The 21,104-nt window shown below is 40.0% G+C and overlaps 1 protein-coding gene across 1 annotated transcript in view; it reads left to right on the top strand.

The window, feature by feature from the left end:
• Nucleotides 1-21,104, top strand: part of EDNRA (endothelin receptor type A) — a 64,589-nt gene that overhangs the window by 35,057 nt on the left and 8,428 nt on the right. The window contains exons 3-5 of the mRNA XM_044300418.1: nucleotides 5,871-5,998; nucleotides 10,610-10,808; nucleotides 17,704-17,856. Of these exons, the coding sequence (XP_044156353.1) occupies nucleotides 5,871-5,998; nucleotides 10,610-10,808; nucleotides 17,704-17,856 (480 nt within the window). The remainder of the gene's footprint in view (nucleotides 1-5,870; nucleotides 5,999-10,609; nucleotides 10,809-17,703; nucleotides 17,857-21,104) is intronic.

Below are 21,104 nucleotides of genomic sequence, written 5' to 3'. Positions count from 1 at the left end.
TTGGCCTCTATGCTTCCATAAAACACAGCTCCTAGTGGAGTGAATGTCTATTTAGCTTCTCTCCTTTGGTGTATAATGATTCCAGCAGGGGGATTTCCCACACAAGCTGTGTGTGAGGCTGGCTGTAATTGGTCAAAACTCCTGAGCTGTGTGAGGCTGGCTGTGATTGGTCTAGACTCCTGCCCAGCAACAACAGTTTAACTCTATGCTTTCTGTTGTTTCTGCTGTGTCATTGAGCTTACCTTACATTCATATAATGAATCTTAAAGGCATATTATCTTTTCTGCTTCTGTGAACACAATATATATATATATATATATATATATATATATATATATATATATATATGCAGTACAGACCAAAAGTTTGGACAAACCTTCTCATTCAAAGAGTTTTCTTTATTTTCATGACTATGAAAATTGTAGATTCACACTGAAGGCATCAAAACTATGAATTAACACATGTGGAATTATATACATAACAAAAAAGTGTGAAACAACTGAAAATATGTCATATTCTAGGTTCTTCAAAGTAGGCACCTTTTGCTTTGATTACTGCTTTGCACACTCTTGGCATTTTCTTGATGAGCTTCAAGAGGTAGTCACCTGAAATGGTTTTCACTTCACAGGTGTGCCCTGTCAGGTTTAATAAGTGGGATTTCTTGCCTTATAAATGGGGTTGGGACCATCAGTTGCGTTGTGGAGAACTCAGGTGGATACACAGCTGATAGTCCTACTGAATAGACTGTTAGAATTTGTATTATGGCAAGAAAAAAGCAGCTAAGTAAAGAAAAACGAGTGGCCATCATTACTTTAAGAAATGAAGGTCAGTCAGTCCGAAAAATTGGGAAAACTTTGAAAGTGTCCCCAAGTGCAGTCACAAAAACCATCAAGCGCTACAAAGAAACTGGCTCACATGCGGACCGCCCCAGGAAAGAAAGACCAAGAGTCACCTCTGCTGCGGAGGAGAAGTTCATCCGAGTCACCAGCCTCAGAAATCGCAGGTTAACAGCAGCTCAGATTAGAGACCAGGTCAATGCCACACAGAGTTCTAGCAGCAGACACATCTCTAGAACAACTGTTAAGAGGAGACTGTGTGAATCAGGCCTTCATGGTAGAATATCTGCTAGGAAACCACTGCTAAGGACAGGCAACAAGCAGAAGAGACTTGTTTGGGCTAAAGAATACAAAGAATGGACATAAGACCAGTGGAAATCTGTGCTTTGGTTTGATGAGTCCAAATTTGAGATCTTTGGTTCCAACTACTGTGTCTTTGTGCGACGCAGAAAAGGTGAACGGATGGGCTCTACATGCCTGGTTCCCACCATGAAGCATGGAGGAGGAGGTGTGATGGTGTGGGGGTGCTTTGCTGGTGACACTGTTGGGGATTTATTCAAAATTGAAGGCATACTGAACCAGCATGGCTACCCCAGCATCTTGCAGCGGCATGCTATTCCATCAGGTTTGCGTTTAGTTGGACCATCATTTTATTTTTTTCAACAGGACAATGACCCCAAACACACCTCAAGGCTGTGTAAGGGCTATTTGACCATAAAGGAGAGTGATGGGGTGCTGCGCCAGATGACCTGGCCTCCACAGTCACTGGACCTGAACCCAATCGAGATGGTTTGGGGTGAGCTGGACCGCAGAGTAAAGGCAAAAGGGCCAACAAGTACTAAGCATCTCTGGGAACTCCTTCAAGACTGTTGGAAGACCATTTCAGGTGACTACCTCTTGAAGCTCATCAGAGAATGCCAAGAATGTGCAAAGCAGTAATCAAAGCAAAAGGTGGCTACTTTGAAGAACCTAGAATATGACATATTTTCTGTGGTTTCACACTTTTTTGTCATGTATATAATTCCACATGTGTTAATTCATAGTTTTGATGCCTTCAGTGTGAATCTACAATTTTCATAGTCATGAAAATATAGAAAACTTTTTGAATGAGAAGGTGTGTCCAAACTTTTGGTCTGTACTGTATATAGATATATATTAACAGTTATATGACATCCAAAACATTAAGTCACTGTAAATAACTCTGCTTTTGTCTTTCACACAAACATAGGAACTGTATTAAGCTTATTGTCAGGTCTAGCTGTATAAACACATAAGCTATATAAGCAACCTAGGACAGGTCTTAGCTGACCAGCTACGCAAGGACTGATTGATTTGAGTGATGTTCAGTGCTTTTAAATATGTTGGCACTACATGTGTAAGGAGGAGAGTAATTTAGAGTAATTTTGTCTTGAGAAGTTGATGTAGTGTGTTATGCATACTTGCCAACATTGTAATTAGTAAATTCAGAGCATGTAAGCCTCGCCCTGGGAATGACCCACAATCACCCCATACCACCCACTTATGGGCGAAGCATGCATAAACCCTACCCATTTCCTACCCATTTTCCATGTCTTTGAAAATTAGGGACAGTCCCTGCAAATTCGGGACTGTTGGCAACTGTGTGTTATGGTATACAGAGACAGCAATGAGAGTTGATTAGAAGATTGAAGAGAGACAACCCTGTGAAACAGAAAATGATAGGGATTTGATTATTAAGGTTAGGTGACAAGAGGAGAGATTGTAGCAAAGGTTCCAAAGAGCTGAGAAGGGAAATGTGAGACAGAGGGAGGGAAGTATGGTCTGAGAGATCATAGGAGGCAGTAGAGAACTGTGAGTTAGTTCACAGCTTTTAGAAAGGCTATAGAATTGTGAATACAGAGACTGGGATATTGACTCCAGAGCAAGACAGATGAATTTATAGCGACTTTAGGATTGTCATGAAGAAGACCAAAGACAAAAATGATCCCTAGATGATATATAAATTAAAGTGTCATAAGTGAATGAACACCAATGTACCTAGAGACTATAGTGAATGATCTGACAGGGATAACCTGGATAAATAATCTATAATCTCAGAGTTAAAGGGATTTTATGGAGGTTTAATATTGATAGCCCATCCTCAGGATAGGTCATCAGTATTGATTGCTGCGAGGCCAACTCCCAACACGCCTGCCAATGAGTTGCTTAAAGAGGTCACGGCAGCCCACTTGGTGGGGAGCGCTAAGGCCTCCTCACAGCATACTAAGCATACCTCTGTATATTTTATAGCAGCTGTGCTTGGTATTGTACCCCTGGTCCATTCGCTTGAATAACACTAAGCTGCAAATAGGCCATTTGGAAAAAGTCATAATACGCACCAGACCCCCAGTGATCTGATATTGGTGACCTACAGTATCCTGAGGATAGACCATTAGTATTTTACTCCTGAGAAACCCTTTTAACCTTATACTAATTATGAAATGACAGGGGTGTCCATTATCCCCGCTTATTTTTGCTATTGTAGTGGAACCTCTCGCTGCTCGGATAAGACAGGATAAGAATATAGTGGGTTTCAAATTTGGTCAGCACGAGGAAAAAAATTCTTTGTATGCGGATGATTTGATGCTGTTTGTAGGGGCCAATGACTACCTGCTTCGGTCAATTGCGACATTCGAGAGTTACGGGAAGGTGGCTGGTCTGTCCATAAATTGGAATAAATCAGCCTGTATACCTGGTAGAATTTTGCTGATTCGGATATGTTTACTCCCAATGATGATTAACCATATTTTATGGAACTCCCCAATCGAAATCCCTAAGAAATATTATAAGATAATGCAGAGTCTCCTGAGTTATTTCATTTGGAGGGGTAGAAGGCCAAGAATGAGATTACAACTGTTACAATTGCCGACTGGAGAGGGTGGTCTGGCAATCCCTGACCTACAAGCATATGCTGTGGCAGGACAGTTTAAAAACTGCTTAGACTGGAGTAAATCCCAACCTTATAATTCAGTTTGAGCTGCATATATAAAAATGTTACTTCCACTGGAATATCCCAGATATTAGAAGCTGGTATACACCTGCATCCCCAGTTTAACAAATCCCCTACTATTAAAATAATGTATAAAACAAGGCAAGCTATTAGACAACTATGGGAAAAGACAGACTATCAAGACGATACGCTGCTTTCGGGAAATTATCACTTAAAAGAACTATTAGGTATTAAAGAGAGGTTCTGGCAGACACATGGAATCAGTACTCTTGGCCAGATATGGGGAAATAGAGAAATAATGGGTTTTGAAGATCTTAAACGTAAAAATAGTCTTGTAGATAAAGATTGGTTCCATTATTTTCAACTTAGAGCGGCCCTTAAACAAGCATTGCTGGGGAAAAGAATAGTTACCTCACGCCTTCCACCAGTCAAGGTAATTTCAAAAATTATTAATGGTAGGAGGAGAATATCAAATACGGTATGTATAATATCTTGTCCAAAAAATTGAGGGAAAAACAAGGTGTAAAGATTAATATGGGAAAATGGAATGGGAAATTAGAACAGATAAATTTCGAAGGGTGGAGTAAAATATTTCAAGTAATAAACAAGACCTCCCAGAACCCAGCACATAGGCTTATTCAATTCTTTGTTGTGCATCGTTTATATTACTCCCCTGCCAAACTTATGAAATATTATAAGAACAAGGTATTTAGATGTTTAAAATGCGGGGAGATTGGAGTTGAGGATGTGCATCTACTGTGGGAGTGCCATTCTCTCCAAATTTTTTGGAATGAAGTGCTTGGTTATATTAAGGTACTTCATAAGGTGCTTATCCCCCTAACCTTTAGGGCATGTGTGCTGGGTTTGGTGGAGGACATAGGGGATTCCAGGAAATTCTTAATAATAACTAAATTGTTATTTCAGGCTAGGAGATGTATTGTAAGAAAATGGATAGAGAAAACCACGGCAACAATAAGTATGTGGCTCAGTCTGGTCAAACGTTCGCTGGCTTGTGAGAGATTACATATAGTTACAAACCCTAAAAGGTGGAGGTTTGAGAGTATGTGGGCAGAATGGCTGAAAAACTGATTAAGATGGAAGTTGGACTGGGGTGTGGGGGGAGGGGTTGGGGATGGAGAGAATAATTATAAATTGTGATGTGGTGATATACAATTTTGTAATACTGATTTTACATGTAGCTAAGATACGTATGTCCTTTTTTGGTATGTTGTAAAAGCATAAAAACAATAAAAAAAATAAAAAAAAACATTATGAAAAAAACTATGTGTATGTTCATCTGTCCAGAAAAGAATCTATTAGCCTCCTGCTTACTTAGAAATAAATGGGTGTGAGATTTGTGAGAAGAAGAACAGCCCCATGTTCACTTCATAAAATAGTAAACTGCAGAATTTTTACTTTTACAAGATCTTCAAATAAATGTGTTATTGTTATGATTGCTTTCTTCAAAAAACTGCATAAACTGAACTATATTACAAGATCATTCAATACATTTACAAACGGGTAACTGGCGGAAAATTCTGTAGGCTTCCGTTTTGTAACATGCTGAATAGGCTCTTAAGAGGAACAGTATGTGCATAATAAATGGCAGAAGTACCTTGAGGAAGCATTAGATACATCTTCTGCTATTTACTTCTCCATTATACAGTTTCTTTACTTCCTGAGACATTAGTTATTCTGAGTACCTGCTGTAAAGATACAAATGAGGCAACATAAAACATGCAGTAGGCCATCAATGTTGGTCGGTATGGTATTTTACCAATATTATACTGTACTATATGTTTCCAGTAGAAGCGTGGTTTAGTTTTTGCTCATCGTGTAATAAAACTGTAGAGTGTGTGTGTGTGTGTGTGTGTGTATATATATATATATATATATATATATATATATAGATAGATAGATAGATACAATATAATATAGCAGACTGTAGAGAATGAGACATCCTAGTATGTGTACTCAATGATTAATACAGAGAGGTTGCTCCATCATGCATCATACGATATCTGTATTTTGAATAGAATGTCCTAATGTTTGTGTTTGTTCTCCAGATTCTTGCAGAACGATGGCCCTTTGATCAGTCTCCAATTGGAGCATGTCTTTGCAAGCTGGTACCATTCATACAGAAGGCTTCTGTTGGAATCACAGTGCTCAACTTGTGCGCTCTAAGTGTAGACAGGTACGTTCACTACCTACCATTTATAACCCAGGAATGTTGTCCATCAATCAGAGAATGTTTCCTTAGTATAGAGATTCTTTCACGAAAACTACTTGGAGTCGGGAAAGTGAATAGGTGCAATAGTCTGAGTGCCAGATTTCAGTAAATTTGATATAACAATCGTGAAGCACCTGTAGATCTCAGCTAAATGAACACAGCTAGAACTAGATGACACCTTGAAATGTCATCATAAAGTAACAGTACACTGTCCAGAACCAAGGAGGTGATGGCAATATGGCTACTTAAAGGGATGCTATAGATTTAGATGTGCTTGATATCACAGACAGGAGAAGCTAACGAAGCAAGTAGGTTGTCCTGCTGTTATGGCAGCATCTCGGTAGAAATGGAAGCCAGTCCAGCTCACCAAGTCTGTAGCTTCGGTGTATCTGACCACACGTATAGGATGGTGCACACGGAATGCTTCGGCTACAGATAAAGCAAACCAAACAAAGGAAATCTAGCAGCACATCCATAAAATATTCTCCTTTATTATAATACATTAAAAGCATAGTCCTGGTTTTAGGAGCTAGATTAACCCCTTGCTTACAGGTCTCGAGAGAGCAGTTCTTTCCCACAACTTATGAAGCATGAATTCCTGGTACTTTTTGACATGGCACTATCTTCAAAGGGTGGGTTTCCCTACAATATGGCATTGGCAGAAAATTGGTTGGGACGTCCCTATTTCTTTTTAATATTTACAGGATTCTGGGTAATTCTCCGGAAACTCTTGATAGATGTCTACTTACTCCAGCTGCAGGGTGCTCTACTGAACCATAATGTGTTATTTTGTATTGCTTCTTCTGAAGAGGATTCATGATGGCTTTTTTGCTGGGGTTTCAATCGAACAAGTTTCACCAGAACATTTCCGACCATCTGTTAGCACTCAGACAACATCTTTTAACATGACTTTCAAGAGTGAACAAACATAAGAAGAGATGATTTGGCAGTGAGACATGCATAATGGCAGAGAGCAGAAATAACTGATGCCAATCTTTTAGATATTTTTGTCTGTCGGATTTAACATAATTAAATTATATTTCCATTAATCAATCAAATTGTATTATAATTGTAGCAAGAAAATATAATTACCTACTAAAATCTGTACACCCCTTAAGCTATCTCCAACTAATGGCTTTTCATATTTTCCAGCCCTATATGTTGTCATTCATAATACATAGTTTTTGGTTCTTAGTGCGTGACTAACCAGAGCACCTGCACAAAAAGCAATCTGACATAGATCAGACTTCCTATACTTCTTATAGGAAATTACGATAGTAGCCGCTCGAAATTAAGGAGGATCTTTCACCCTTTTCTTGCATTTCCCATGTAATACCAGTTCTGGAGCATCTATTCTTATGAGTCTATGTTGTGCCATTCCTTTTTTTATTTGTACTTAAAGCTTATGAATGAATTGACAGCAGTTTGCAGTAAAGGTACAGATGGGTGTTACTAGTTGGGGGGGTGTCCACTGGCAGCACTCATTGGACAGAGTGATACACACCAGCTCCTGGTAACACCCAGCAGTACCATTACTGCAGACTGCTGGGTATTTATTTGTAAACTTCTAGCAAGAATAATAAAGGAATGGTGCAACACAGAGTCATAAGAAAGGATGCTCCAGAACTGGTATTACATGGGGAATGCAAGTAGTTACTAAAACTGACATGTCAGGAGAGGGGACAGCTCCTCTCTAATGCGTAGGGGGAATGATATGTCTGCAAGATCAGACTAAAGCAAGGGTGGTTTGTCGTTTGTGACCATGAGACACTATTTTATCATTTTCATTTTCTAGACTTTACCTATTAAAAGTGAATTACAACATAAGCTGGCGAATAAGTAGACATGGATCTTAGGAGAATAATTTCTTCAATAAACAATGTTGTAAAATTAACCCTTTCTGTGTTATTTAGCTCCTTTAACATGTGCTCTCCTGGTCATGTTTTATAAATGTGGTGTATCCTGACGTACCATACCAAGCTGTAGATCAGGGATCGCCAACATGCGGCTCTCCAGCCGTTGTAAAACTACAACTTCCATCATGCCCTGCTGTAGGCTGATAGCTGTAGGCAGTGTGGGCATGCTGGGAGTTGTAGTTTTGCAACAGCTAGAGAGCCTCAGGTTGGCCATTCCTGCTGTAGATCATTTCAGCCTAAATTCCCAAAGATATCCTGCCTCAATCTGAGCTCTTCCAGAATGTCTTCCTGTCTGCACAGATTTTCTTCTACAATTCTGTCATCTCACGCAGCCTTCAAGCAAAGTAACCATGAGTCATATTGACGGTATTCACTTGGGGCACACCGCACATTAGTACAGCTGGCAGTGGCGTCCCTATTCTGTAATGCCCATGGCATATTATTGTATGGAACATGTAAATAATGTAAATGTTCCCATCTGATACATTTGTTAAGCGTTTCCCCTTATATAAGGGCCTTAATGAATGTGGTAACCACAGTTCTTGGACACTAATTAAAACCAGGAAGCAGAAGACATGAATCCAATAACACTTCTGTGATCTTCCTCTGCTTACACTGCAACACACAACATCTGCATGGAGAATGTGTATAAAAACAGCCAGATGTGGATCAGCACCAGACTGGCACATCCTACACAGCTACCAGTGACCTCACTTCTCAGAAGACCAAATAGTAAATCACCATCAAAGCCAATGGCATAATCGTCAGTAATGCGAAGCAGCAGGTACACGGCTACAAAATGCAGACTGAAGAGAACGGAGAAGAGAAATGTAAGGTCCGGAAACTCATTATTTAGCAGGCAATTATTAGTCCACCACACATTTGATGTTCATGAACCAGACAGGAGGTATAAAACAATGGGGGAGATTTATCAATACTGGTGTAAAGTAGAACTGGCTTAGCTGCCCATATCAACCAATCAGATTCCACCTTTATTTTCCAAAGGAGCTCTAAAAAAATGAAAGGTTAAAGCTGATTGGTTGCTAAGGGCAGATAAGCCAGTTTTCCTTCCACCAATTTTGATAAATTTCCCCTAATATCTGACTAGATTTTCTAGGGGTTGCCAACACAGAGAACGTTAACCTGAAGGCACATATCTCACCTATCTGAAGGCAGCATGCTATGGCAGCAGAAGGAACTGAGCAGATTGATATACAGTTCTGTAGGAAAATATGTTTTTCTGGGATTTAAAGGAGTTGTCTCATTTCAGCAAATGGCATTTATCATGTAGAGAAAGTTAATACAAGGCACTTCCTATTGTACTGTGATAGTCCATATTGCTTCCTGTGCTGGCTGGATTCATTTTTCTATCACATTAAACACTGTTAATTTAATGGGTTATGGTCACTGTTGTAATCCAGCACCAGTGCCCGCGCTGGCACACACTATAGCAAAAAGTACCAGCTTCTCTGTTGGCTGGGACCGTTGGAGCACACACAGGCACGCATGCGCAGCAGCTTCTGTGCCAGCCACCTCATTTCTGGGCTGGAGTGATGGCCGTAACCCCTGGATATGAGCAATGTCGATGGAAAAAGAAATCAAGCCAGCAAAGGAAGCAATATGGACAATCACAATACATTAGTAAGTGCATTGTATTAACTTTCTCTACATGATAAATGGCATTTGTCGAAGTGAGCACCCAACACAATGACGCGGCCTCTTCAAACATCTGATTGGCAGTGGTGCTGGGAGTTAGCTCTCGACTAATTTGCTATTGATGAGGACAGGTCATCAATATTTATGTACTGGAAAACTCATTTAATATAACATGAAATGCATTCATTGAAATCCCTCTTATTCAGGTTTTAGGGGTCCGGTAGGTGGTCTCATTTAGTGACTGACAGCCTCCCTCATATGAGTGTACATACATAGATAGCTGTCAATCACTGATTAGGACTATCCACTATAAAACTAATGGTGCAATCCCTTTGATACATAGCGCCTACAAATACTTAGCCAAAGTACATATGTATGGGTCCGCGCTAAGTTTCCACAGGCAGGCTTTCACTCACAGGAAAAACCTAGCGCGGACCCATACATATGTACTTTGGCTGATTTTCTGGAGAAGGGACTTACTCCAAATTTTGGGACTGCTGCTTCACCTCTTCCTGATATCACACAGAAATTTTCTTTGTGGCCTACGAATACTTAAAAATGGCTTCAGATTACAATATTTTATTCCTGGGCCATTGTAAATTAAATCTGTGTGATTGACTGGAAGATCCAACCAATCAGCATTGGCATTTCAGTGGAAAAATATTGAAGTGTATGCACTAATTGGCTGCCTAGTAGCGCCTCCCCATAGTACAGTGCGGTACTACTTGTTCTTGCTGGTATTTTTTAGACCAGTATTGGGTACTGGTAGCAGTAATAAATCCAGTGCATTTTACCACCTTTCACGCACCCTTTTCCTAGATACTCTTCAAATGTGTCTAGCATGGAGGAAGGATCTAATCTTCTTGATGCAAGTTAATCATTTGTCTAAATTGATTTTCACAAAAAATGCCATTAGCGTTGGGTTCCTTGCTCAACAACAATAGTAAATCTGCTCCAATGAGTTCATGTTCTAAACTGTTAACCTACATGTCTGTTTGTACAGGTACAGGGCAGTTGCATCATGGAGCCGGGTTCAAGGCAGTGGAATCCCTCTTATCACAGCGATGGAAATTATCTCCATCTGGGTTCTTTCATTCGTGCTTGCAATCCCTGAGGCTATTGGATTTGTCATGATACCATTTGAATACCGAGGAGAACAGTTTCAAACATGCATGTTCAATGCGACATCGCCATTTATGGAGGTATGTGTGCACAGTATATGATGTTCTTCTTTACATGCATTCTAACTGGTCCTGTTCTACGTGATTTACCAATTGTCATGTTTGAAGGCAATGCCATGTGTGAAGATGGCACCATGTGCAAAGTATGGGCCTGAATGTATGGGGCTGGCGGGGGTTTTCATATTCACTGATGGTCAGTTCGCAGTGTTCGCCAGCAAACACATGCGGGCTGCCATCTTGACTTATCCGTCCGGCGATGCACAGGTAAGCCCTTACCTGTGTCTGTGTCGGGAGCTGGTCTGAAATAAATGCGGTCAACGGGAGCAGGCAGTTCCGAGAACAGCCCGATGAAGGCCCCGGCGGCTGTTCTCGGAACTGCCTGCTCCCGTTGACCGCATTTGATTTCAGACTGGCTCCCGACACAGGTAAGGGCTTACCTGTGCATCGCCGGACTTGTGAGTTAAGATGGCAGCCCGCATGTGTTGGCGAACACTGCTAACTGGCCATCACTGTTCATATTTTCCAATAAAGGCAAAGCATACTTTTGAAATACAGCATGTGATGCTGCATGCTGTGCCATACCATGTGTGTTTTCTCTTACAGATTTACACATGATCCTAACAAAAAACGTCCAGCATGGGCCCATAGCAAGCTATGGATCCTGTATTTGTAGTTGCCTTTTGTCAAACAAGCAACCAATTTGTATTGCTGGCTGTTCTTCTATACAGGTCCTTCAAAAAAAATTAGCATATTGTGATAAAGTTCATTATTTTCTGTAATGTACTGATAAACATTAGACTTTCATATATTTTAGATTCATTACACACCAACTGAAGTAGTTCAAGCCTTTTATTGTTTTAATATTGATGATTTTGGCATACAGCTCATGAAAACCCAAAATTCCTATCTCAAAAAATTAGCATATTTCATCCGACCAATAAAAGAAAAGTGTTTTTAATACAAAAAAGTCAACCTTCAAATAATTATGTTCAGTTATGCACTCAATACTTGGTCGGGAATCCTTTTGCAGAAATGACTGCTTCAATGCGGCGTGGCATGGAGGCAATCAGCCTGTGGCACTGCTGAGGTGTTATGGAGGCCCAGGATGCTTTGATAGCGGCATATAACATATATGAAAGTCTAATGTTTATCAGTACATTACAGAAAATAATTAACTTTATCACAATATGCTAATTTTTTTAGAAGGACCTGTAGATAATGTGGGATTAGTGACATAGGGGATTACACATGGGGATTACATACAGAATGCAGGGTTTGTGATCTCACCAGTCCTGATCCGAAATGCAAAGGTAAGCTTTGGATTTCTCTAGATAATCCATTGGCTAATCTTTTGGATCTTGCTGGAGGCAGAGATCTAGTTCTTCCGGGATCCTGTAAAACCTACATTATTATAAAATGTACAGTGTAAAGCAGGGATGCTCAACCTGCGGCCCTCCAGCTGTTACAAAAGTACAACGCCCATCATGCCCTAATAGCTGTAGGCTGTCTAGGCATACTGGGAGTTGTAGTTTTGCAACAGCTGGAGGGCCACAAGTTGAGCATCCCTGGTGTACAGGGAACTAAAGTATATTCTAAAAAGGTGAAGTATTCTACAGTGAATCAGCGCTGTGTAATAAGGAATAAAAAGAGACAACTTGAGAAGGTGACAGATACTCGCTCACCAGGGCACATTGCACATCTTCTGATATGTACAGTACTCCTGCTGTAGGGCAAATTGCTAGATTTGATATACCGTACATATGTAATGGCCATTTTCAGAGTGCAACTTGGGTCTGTCTCTGTATCACAGTATTTCAATGTAACTAACGATAAAGTGTGATCTGAGCTTAAGGCCGTGGGAATGTGAAACAAGAGATATTCCCAGAGAAAATTATAAAAAAATAATAATAATACTGCATGTTTAATATACTGACAGAATGACATATCAATACAATAGATTGATGCACTGTATACTGTAAATGTAAGGCACTTCCTTGAAGGTTTCCAGCAATCTTCCACTACCTGCATTAATCTAGCAACAATATAACTAGAACAATGGTCTTTCAAGATCTACTAAAAAGAAGTCTTCATCTTAAGGAGCTTAATCAGGAAACACACTTCACACATTGTGAATGACAATAGTACTAATTTATAATGATTTCTTAGAACATTAAAGGCAGTTTATACTCCTTTTCTAATGTTTAATAGCATGAAAGGACAAAGCGGTAACTCAACAAAGGTAACTTTGAAATTTTTATAAGCCTTTATGTTATGTTTACTACACTGCAACTCCCATTGTAAATGAAGATTCACAAGTTATGATACATTGTTTTCTGTCCAGTGAATGTCTCATAGAGGAGATTCCACACTGCAAATAAAGGTGCACAACATATAGCAATGTTAGATAGATAGATAGATAGATAGATATGAGAGAGAGATACAGTATATGATGAATAGATAGACTGATAGATAATGAGATAGATAGATAGATGATAGATATGAGAAAGATATACAGTATATCATGAATATATATATATATATATATATATATATATATATATAGATAGATAGATATGAGAGAGATATACAGTATATGATGAATAGAAAGACTGATAGATAATGAGATAGATAGATAGATAGATAGATAGATAGATAGATAGATAGATAGATAGATAGAAGAAAAAGAGCTGTGTTCACTGAACTTGGATGTGCCGCAACTCTTTTTTTTCTTTCTAATTGGTAGATGGTTGGACACATCTTTACCGCTGGCACTCGCTTTATTCCTACACTGACAGTGCTGCCCAGATTTGGGAATATAGATAGGCAGACAGATAGTAGATGAATAGGTAGGTAGATAGACTCACTTATCACACATCCATACATCACAGTCATCTCTTGTGAAAATACACTTCAGCGGTGACCATTTTGAACATCACTGATATCTGTTATATTCGTATTTATGTACAGTACTTTGCTTTGTGAGGTTGCACCAAATTTATGAAATGGTGCACAGTAATAATATTTTTGGGCCAAGTGCAATGTGGAGTGCACTTATGTCTGTAAAAGTACACTAGGGGTTTCATGACATGGAGATGTGACTTTTTGTGATTTAAAAAAAAAAATATGCACATCATAAATAATACTTAAAGGTGTTCTAATATGAAACTTTTCACCAAATGTCGCAAAATGTGACCTAATGTCGCAAAAAATATGCACGTGGGAATCACTTGTGACTTTTTTACACCATAAAACCAATGGACCAGATTTGATCAATGAAGCCTAATGTATTTATTCTTTTTTCAAATGTTGCAATGATGTATTATGTAGTTTTAAAAAACTTTCATAGGCTATTAAAGTATAACCCCTTCCCAAAGACCAGATGGTGACACGAAACATGTGTACAGAAACGTATTTGTTTGTCTATTGTTGACACTCTGCCTTCGGGCTCTTGCACACGACCGCATGTATTTTGTGATCCGCAAAACTCGGATCCGCAAAAAATACGGATCACATCTGTGTGCATTCCGTATTTTGTGGAACGGAACAGCTGGCCCCTAATAGAAAAGTCCTATCCTTGTCCATTATGTGGACAACAATAGGACATGTTATATTTTCTAGCGAAATGGACATGAGGAAATATGAAAACAGAATGCACATGGAATAACTTCCTTTTTTTTGCCGACCCATTGAAATTAATGGCTTCGCATACAGTCTGCAAAAAAACGGAATGGACACTGAAAGAAAATACGTTTGTGTGCATGAGTCCTTATCTAGGCCTCCAGCAGTACAACAATGCTGTCCCACAGTTCAATTATATGACTTTCAATCGGACCTAGTATATACGGCAAAGCCGACAACTAAACTACAGAAAACAGAAAGTGCTCATGCACACGACAGTATTTTGCGTTCAGTATACTGGACATTTTTTGAGTTCAGTATGCGGTACATATACTGAACCATTCATTTCAATGGTTCAGCAAAAAAAAACGGGTGTCTCCGTGTGCATTCCGTTTCAGTATTTCCGTATTTCCGTACCGTGAAAAGATAGAACATGTCCTATTCTTGTCCGCAAATCATGGTGCTTGGCTTCATTCAAGTAAATGGGTCCGCAAAAAAAAACTGAACACATACGGAAATGCATCCGTATCCGTTCCGTTTTTGCGGAACCATCTATTGAAAATGTTATGCCCAGCCCAATTTTTCTATGTTATTACTGTATACTGTATATGGAATACGGAACAACGGACCAGTAAAAAACGGACCGCAAAACACTGAAAAAGCCATACGGTCGTGTGCATGAGCCCAAAGTGTAAGCCTACGGTGTCTACTATGTAAAATACTAAAATAAAAGCAATATACCTTAAATAATATGTCACTTCCTGGTGATATATTCTAAAGAATTAGATTAGAAGTAGAAGGAATAATAATGTGTATTGACCTTCCTGGCTGCATGGCATGGTGGTAGTAAAAAGATATAGGATGCCATGATGATCAAAATATTTAGCACCAATAGCATTTGCTAGTAAAAAGAAGGTAAAATATAATATATATAAATTGTTAGATACCAAAGTTTGCCTTATAAAACAAAGAGGGAAAGCAAACATTTCAAAGACAGTGGTCAAGGCGTAGTGTGACAGTGTCAGAATGACAGAAATACATATAACTATACATTTATGGTCAAGCGTTTCACTAGTTTAGCCGCCTATGCTTGCAGGGTCATATTGCGAGTTGATCATGTTCAGTGGCATCCTGCGGTAGAACAGTGCTTATCTCTCTTTGAAATCAGCATGCGAGGCCTCCAGGAGTATCGTGGTGCACAAGGAAGCCTGCTTTAAATGTACTCTTCCTGTTGAAAATTGTTAACATCTGGACCTGTGGGGAAAACAAAAGCACTTTTCTTCTTCTCAGTCGAGTCCTGATGTAAGATGAGAGGGACGCCCCGTTCAGTACCCACAGTTAATCAGTCACAGGCTCTCCACAGAGTTGTATTCCTTCAGTTAGGAAGGCAGGGAAATAAAACACATTACTCCTCATATTACATGTGACATTTACAATTCATATTAGCATAAGCGTTTTCACTTTTTATTTTCTTTACTGACTACATTTTATGTGTGCGTATAACTAGAATTTGTTTCATTAAAACAATTAATAAATGACTAGTGAAGTTGACATAGATTGATGATGGTATCGGAAGCACTTGCTGCCTTCCTGTGGTATCCAACCATCATTTTGCTGCCAAGTCCGTAAGATCAGCCTCATTATAACTACAGAATAAAGTAAGCGTGCAGTCTTTGACCTGATTCATATATGAGCTAATCATGTTAAGGTTTGGTTGTCTTTGATGATAGCCAGGGGTGCACTACCAATGAGGCCAGGTGAGGTGATCGCCTCAGGCAGCACCAGGTGGGGCAAGAGGGGGGGCAGCGGGAGAGCCATGGGCAACGAGTGCTTTCATTGTGGGGTTAGGTTAAGAAACTGGCATTGGGGGGGCGCCATTTTAGTTTTCGCCTCGGGCAACAGAAAAGCTAGGTGCACACCTGATGATAACGGTAAGAAAATAAGCCATGCACAACAGCAAGCAAAAAGATTCTAGAATTTCTAGCATGGTGGCTCAGTGGCCTTCCAGCACTGAGGCATGGGTTCACATCTGATTATGGGCAACATTTGCTTGGATTTGGTATATTCTGCATGAGTTTGCATGGGTTCCCCGGCTTCCTCTCACATGCCAAAAACATACTACTGTACTAACCTGCTGTATCCTTCTCCTATCTCTTGTAGATTGTAAGCCCTTGCGGACAGGGTCCTCTCACCTTCTGTATCAGTTTTTAACTCGTCTTGTTCATGTTTATTGTACTTGTTTTTTTAATTAATATGTATGTACACCCCTCATCATATGTACAACGCCATGGAATGAATGGTGTTTTAATAATACTACTACTGGTAGGTAATTGTCTTTCTATGAAATTGACCCTGAGATGGAGACATTGTGTTGTAAACCCCAAAGGGAACAGGGGGTGATGTATATTATGATAATTTCTTTACTGTGCTGCATGATATATTAGCACTATATAAGCAACAGAGATAAATAAACGGGGTCTTCAGTGCAGTGCAGAGCGGACAGATTTCCATTAATAAGAAGCAGTACTATTGTCACTATCTAAGACCACCCAAACATAAGCACTTTATCCAAACATGTCGAGACCCTATTTGTATATAAGCACTTTCTCCAAACATTCTTTGCCCTATTTGTGTATCTAACTTAAGAACCAAGCTATGTCAGACCAACTATAGAGAGGATGGCCGATACAGGTACCCAAGGGATAACATTTCTCAAAACCAATTTGTGAGATATACAGTAATTGCAACTTTCTGAAGTGGCTGTATACTTCAGGAGCAATTACTCAGCCTAACATTTCCATAACCATGGGCCAGATGAGTGCCAAAAATATTTAGGTTTTATATTTTTATATAACTGTTTTTAATTTTATTAAAAAGCTGTCAGAACATGTTTAATAAATGAGAACTTTACTATAAGCATGTATACTTTTTAAAAGTCAGTGGGTGATGTAACACAGTATATGTATTCACAGTATATGAACTGCTTTACTGGACCTCTGCCGCTAGATCTCAATAAAGTGTGCATTTAGCTTATTAGGAGAGCATAAGCCTAGCTCAGTGGGTTGCTGTCAGTATCAGTTACAGTATGTGTGTTCTTCATAGATTACAACCTTTATAGATCGCAAGCTTTTGCGAGCAGGGCCCTGATTCCTTTTGTTCTAATTATGTACTTGTCTGTTGCTATGTTATTTATGGCTGTTTGTACATGAACCCATGAATTGTAAAGCGCTATGTAAATAAAGATGATTATTATATTACTTTTAGGAGGTAATGTAAACCTTATTTTCTGTTTTTCTAGTTTTACAAGCATGCAAAGGATTGGTGGCTGTTTGGCTTTTACTTCTGTGTACCCCTGGCATGTACCGGAATATTTTATACCCTAATGACATGTGAGATGCTGCACCAAAGAAAAGGAAGTCTGAGGATTGCCCTTAGTGAGCATCTTAAGCAGGTAAAAGGTTGTTGCATTAATCATATTGTATGAGAGGTGATTTTCTGTAGGCACACTATGCATGAAGACAGCAAAAACATATCAATGCGAAATGTACAGTCAAGATCTGCTGTGGCTTCTTTCCTAGATCTAGGTTGTCTCCAAAGAATATTTAACAGACCACTGTCGCAGGAAAAATAAGGGGAATGTGGACAGTAACTATAGAGGGGAGGTTACCGATATGATAAGAGGGAGTGGGGACTATCCCTAAGGAAACCCTGGTCTATCCTCAGCCCAGGGACAACTCCTGAAAGTGGAGTCTCCCTGTCCCCGTGCCTGTCCTAATTTACCCTAGGTAGCCCTGTGTGGTCGGACCTATTATCGGTTCACCCCGACGCGGGTTCATCAGGGGGTATGTAAGGGTAAAATGCAGTCCAAAAACACAAGATAATTAAATATATACACTGATACCAAACAACGATACCAAAAAATTCCACTAGGCGTAGTAAAACAAGGGGGGAAAAATACATACTACCACATGTGGTTCACCATAAACAGACAGCAGGAGATACTACATGGATGGATCCCTTGTTAGTCCTGATGCCCGGGGAGAGCACTCTTTTATTTATATACATATATATATATATATATATATATATATATATATTAGAAAAAAAAGGATCATTTTTTAAGGGTCCTCTTTTCTTTAGTGAGTGATATTTTTTCGGGACACCACGTCATGTGTTCTATATCACTATATACTCTCCTTTTTTTGTTTAAAAATTATTGTTTGCCGAGGCAGATGGTTGTGGATAGCATATGGACAAGCGATGGAATAACATTAGCTCCTCCCCATGCTGAGGATGAGATCGCTGCATGTAATAGCAGCTGTCTCCTCTGCTAGCGAGCAGGCGATTTCCGGGAAGGACTGCTTTCTTCATGAAAGTCGGCTGCAGAATCGGGCTGTCTAATACAGCCTTAGCAGTGTCATAAATGGAGATGCTGCTGTACTAAGATAGCACATGGTAGCAGGCTGTATATTAAAAGTCTGTGAAGGACGACAGGTCTCATCATCAATATAACAATACGGATCCCAAACAAAAAATATACAGACGAAAATGACCCGCCCGACTAGTAATTTATGTATAGATACACCGACAATACGCAGACAATAATCCTGATAAGATTACTACTTTTATTAATTTAAACAACTGATAACAATTATTAAAAACACCCATAAAACCAACATGGACAATGTATCTTGCAGAGTTTAAAGGGAACCTGTCATCAATTTTATGCTGACCTCACTGAGGGCAACATAAAATAGTGACAGAAATGCTGATCTCAGCGGTGTGTCACTCATGAGCTAAAAGTAAGTGGTTGTTGAGAACCATCATCATAGTCATTGCAGCACAGGCCTGGAAAAGAGTCAAATCTACCTGAGAAGAGTCATGGTTATTCATTATCTCCTGCTCTCCCCATCTGCTGATGATTGGCAGTTCTCTCCTAGAGAGAAAGGGAGAAAACTAGGTATTAGACTGTCAGTCATCAGCAGGTGGCCAGGGAGAGCAGGAATTCATGAATAACCAGGACTCTTCTCAGGTGGCCGTGACTCTTTTCCAGGCCCAGCCTGCAATGATTGTGATGTTGGTTCTCGGCAACCACTTACTTTTAACTTTTATAAATGACAGACCGCTGAAATCAACTCACCTGTCTCTACTTTATTCTGCCGTTAGTATGGGCAGCATAACGTTGATGACAGGTTCCCTTTAAGACACAACAGTGTTAAAGTGGTGACCCCAGGAAGCTAGGCTTGTGGAAGCTATCAAGCTGACTCAAATTGCAGAAAATGGGAGCTAAGTAAACAGCATAGCGGAATAAGCTATACTGCTTCCATAATTCCCAAATTACAGAAACATCCTAGCTTGCTATGCTACACTATTTGCATACCTCCTATTTAGTAAAGTGTAGTTTGCTGAGACCGTTTTGTCTAGATGTTGTTCTGGGCTGGATTTCATGTGGACTGGGGGATATGTTTGGTAGTGGGATCTGCCAGTTCACACCCTTCCACTACATGTACTGTCTTTTGGCGGAGGTGATCACAGGTGAGGCCTGCTGCTGTAATCAAGGAGGAATAAAACAACCCGCTGTGTATGACTTGGAGGAAGAAAGACTGGGGAAGCCTGAGAGAGAGGGGAGCCTGGGAGGCTCTGTGTGGTCTCAGCCAGGAGGGCTGAGGGACCACGAGGCTTTGTAAAGCCTGAAGTTTGGGGAGGTCTAGCGGCGCCTACGGAGAGAGGGTCGCACGGTCAGAGTCGGGAGGACTTCTGGATCATCTCCCCCCAAGGGTGCTGGTGTGGTCACAGCCTGGAGGCTGCTGGACCGTATATGGCTGAGGAAGCTGGATCTAATCCCATGTGTGAATGGCGCTCTATAGGTAAGGTAGAGACAACAGGTGTATTAGGTAGAGCCCAGAGCAGGTGTTTATTTTCAATGTTTATGTGTGTGATGGTGCTGAAGTGCCAAAATAAAGCACCTGTAAAGTCTGTGATTGCGACCCCCTGAGAGAGAGCGATCCCTTACACCTTATACAATATTGTATACAGTGCCTTGCAAAAGTATTCACCCCTTGACTTTTTTTCGTGTTTTGTTACATTACAGCTTCAATGTTTTGTTAATCTGAATTCTATGTGATGGATCAGAACACGATAGTCTAAATTGGTGAAGTGAAATGAGAAAAATATATAAATAAAACTAATGTTTAGAAATAGAAAACAGAAAATTGGCATTTGCGCATGTATTAACCCACTTTGTTAGGAAGCCCATAAAAAGCTCTGGTACAACCAATTACCTTCAGAAGTCACATAATTAGTGAAATAATGTCCACCTGTGTGCAATATAAGTGTCACATGATCTGTCATTACATATACACACCTTTTTTGAAAGGCCCCAGAGGCTGCAACACCTAAGCAAAAGGCATCACTAACCAAACACTGCCATGAAGACCAGGGAACTCTCCAAACAAGTAAGGGACAATGTTGTTGAGAAGTACAAGTCAGGGTTAGGTTAAAAAAAATATATAAATCTTTGATGATCCCCAGGAGCACCATCAAATCTATCATAAGTTACCAAATGGAAAGAACATGGCACAACAGCAAACCTGCCAAGAGACGGCCGCCCACCAAAACTCACAGACCGGGCAAGGAGGGCATTAATCCAAGAGGCAGCACAGAGACCTAAGGTAACCCTGGAGGAGCTGCAGAGTTCCA

This window comes from Bufo gargarizans, chromosome 1, assembly GCF_014858855.1.
Source record: "Bufo gargarizans isolate SCDJY-AF-19 chromosome 1, ASM1485885v1, whole genome shotgun sequence".
In the NCBI taxonomy this organism is placed as follows: Eukaryota; Metazoa; Chordata; class Amphibia; order Anura; family Bufonidae; genus Bufo; species Bufo gargarizans.
Note: the sequence above shows the minus strand (reverse complement) of the source record. Positions and strands in the feature narration are given on the sequence as shown.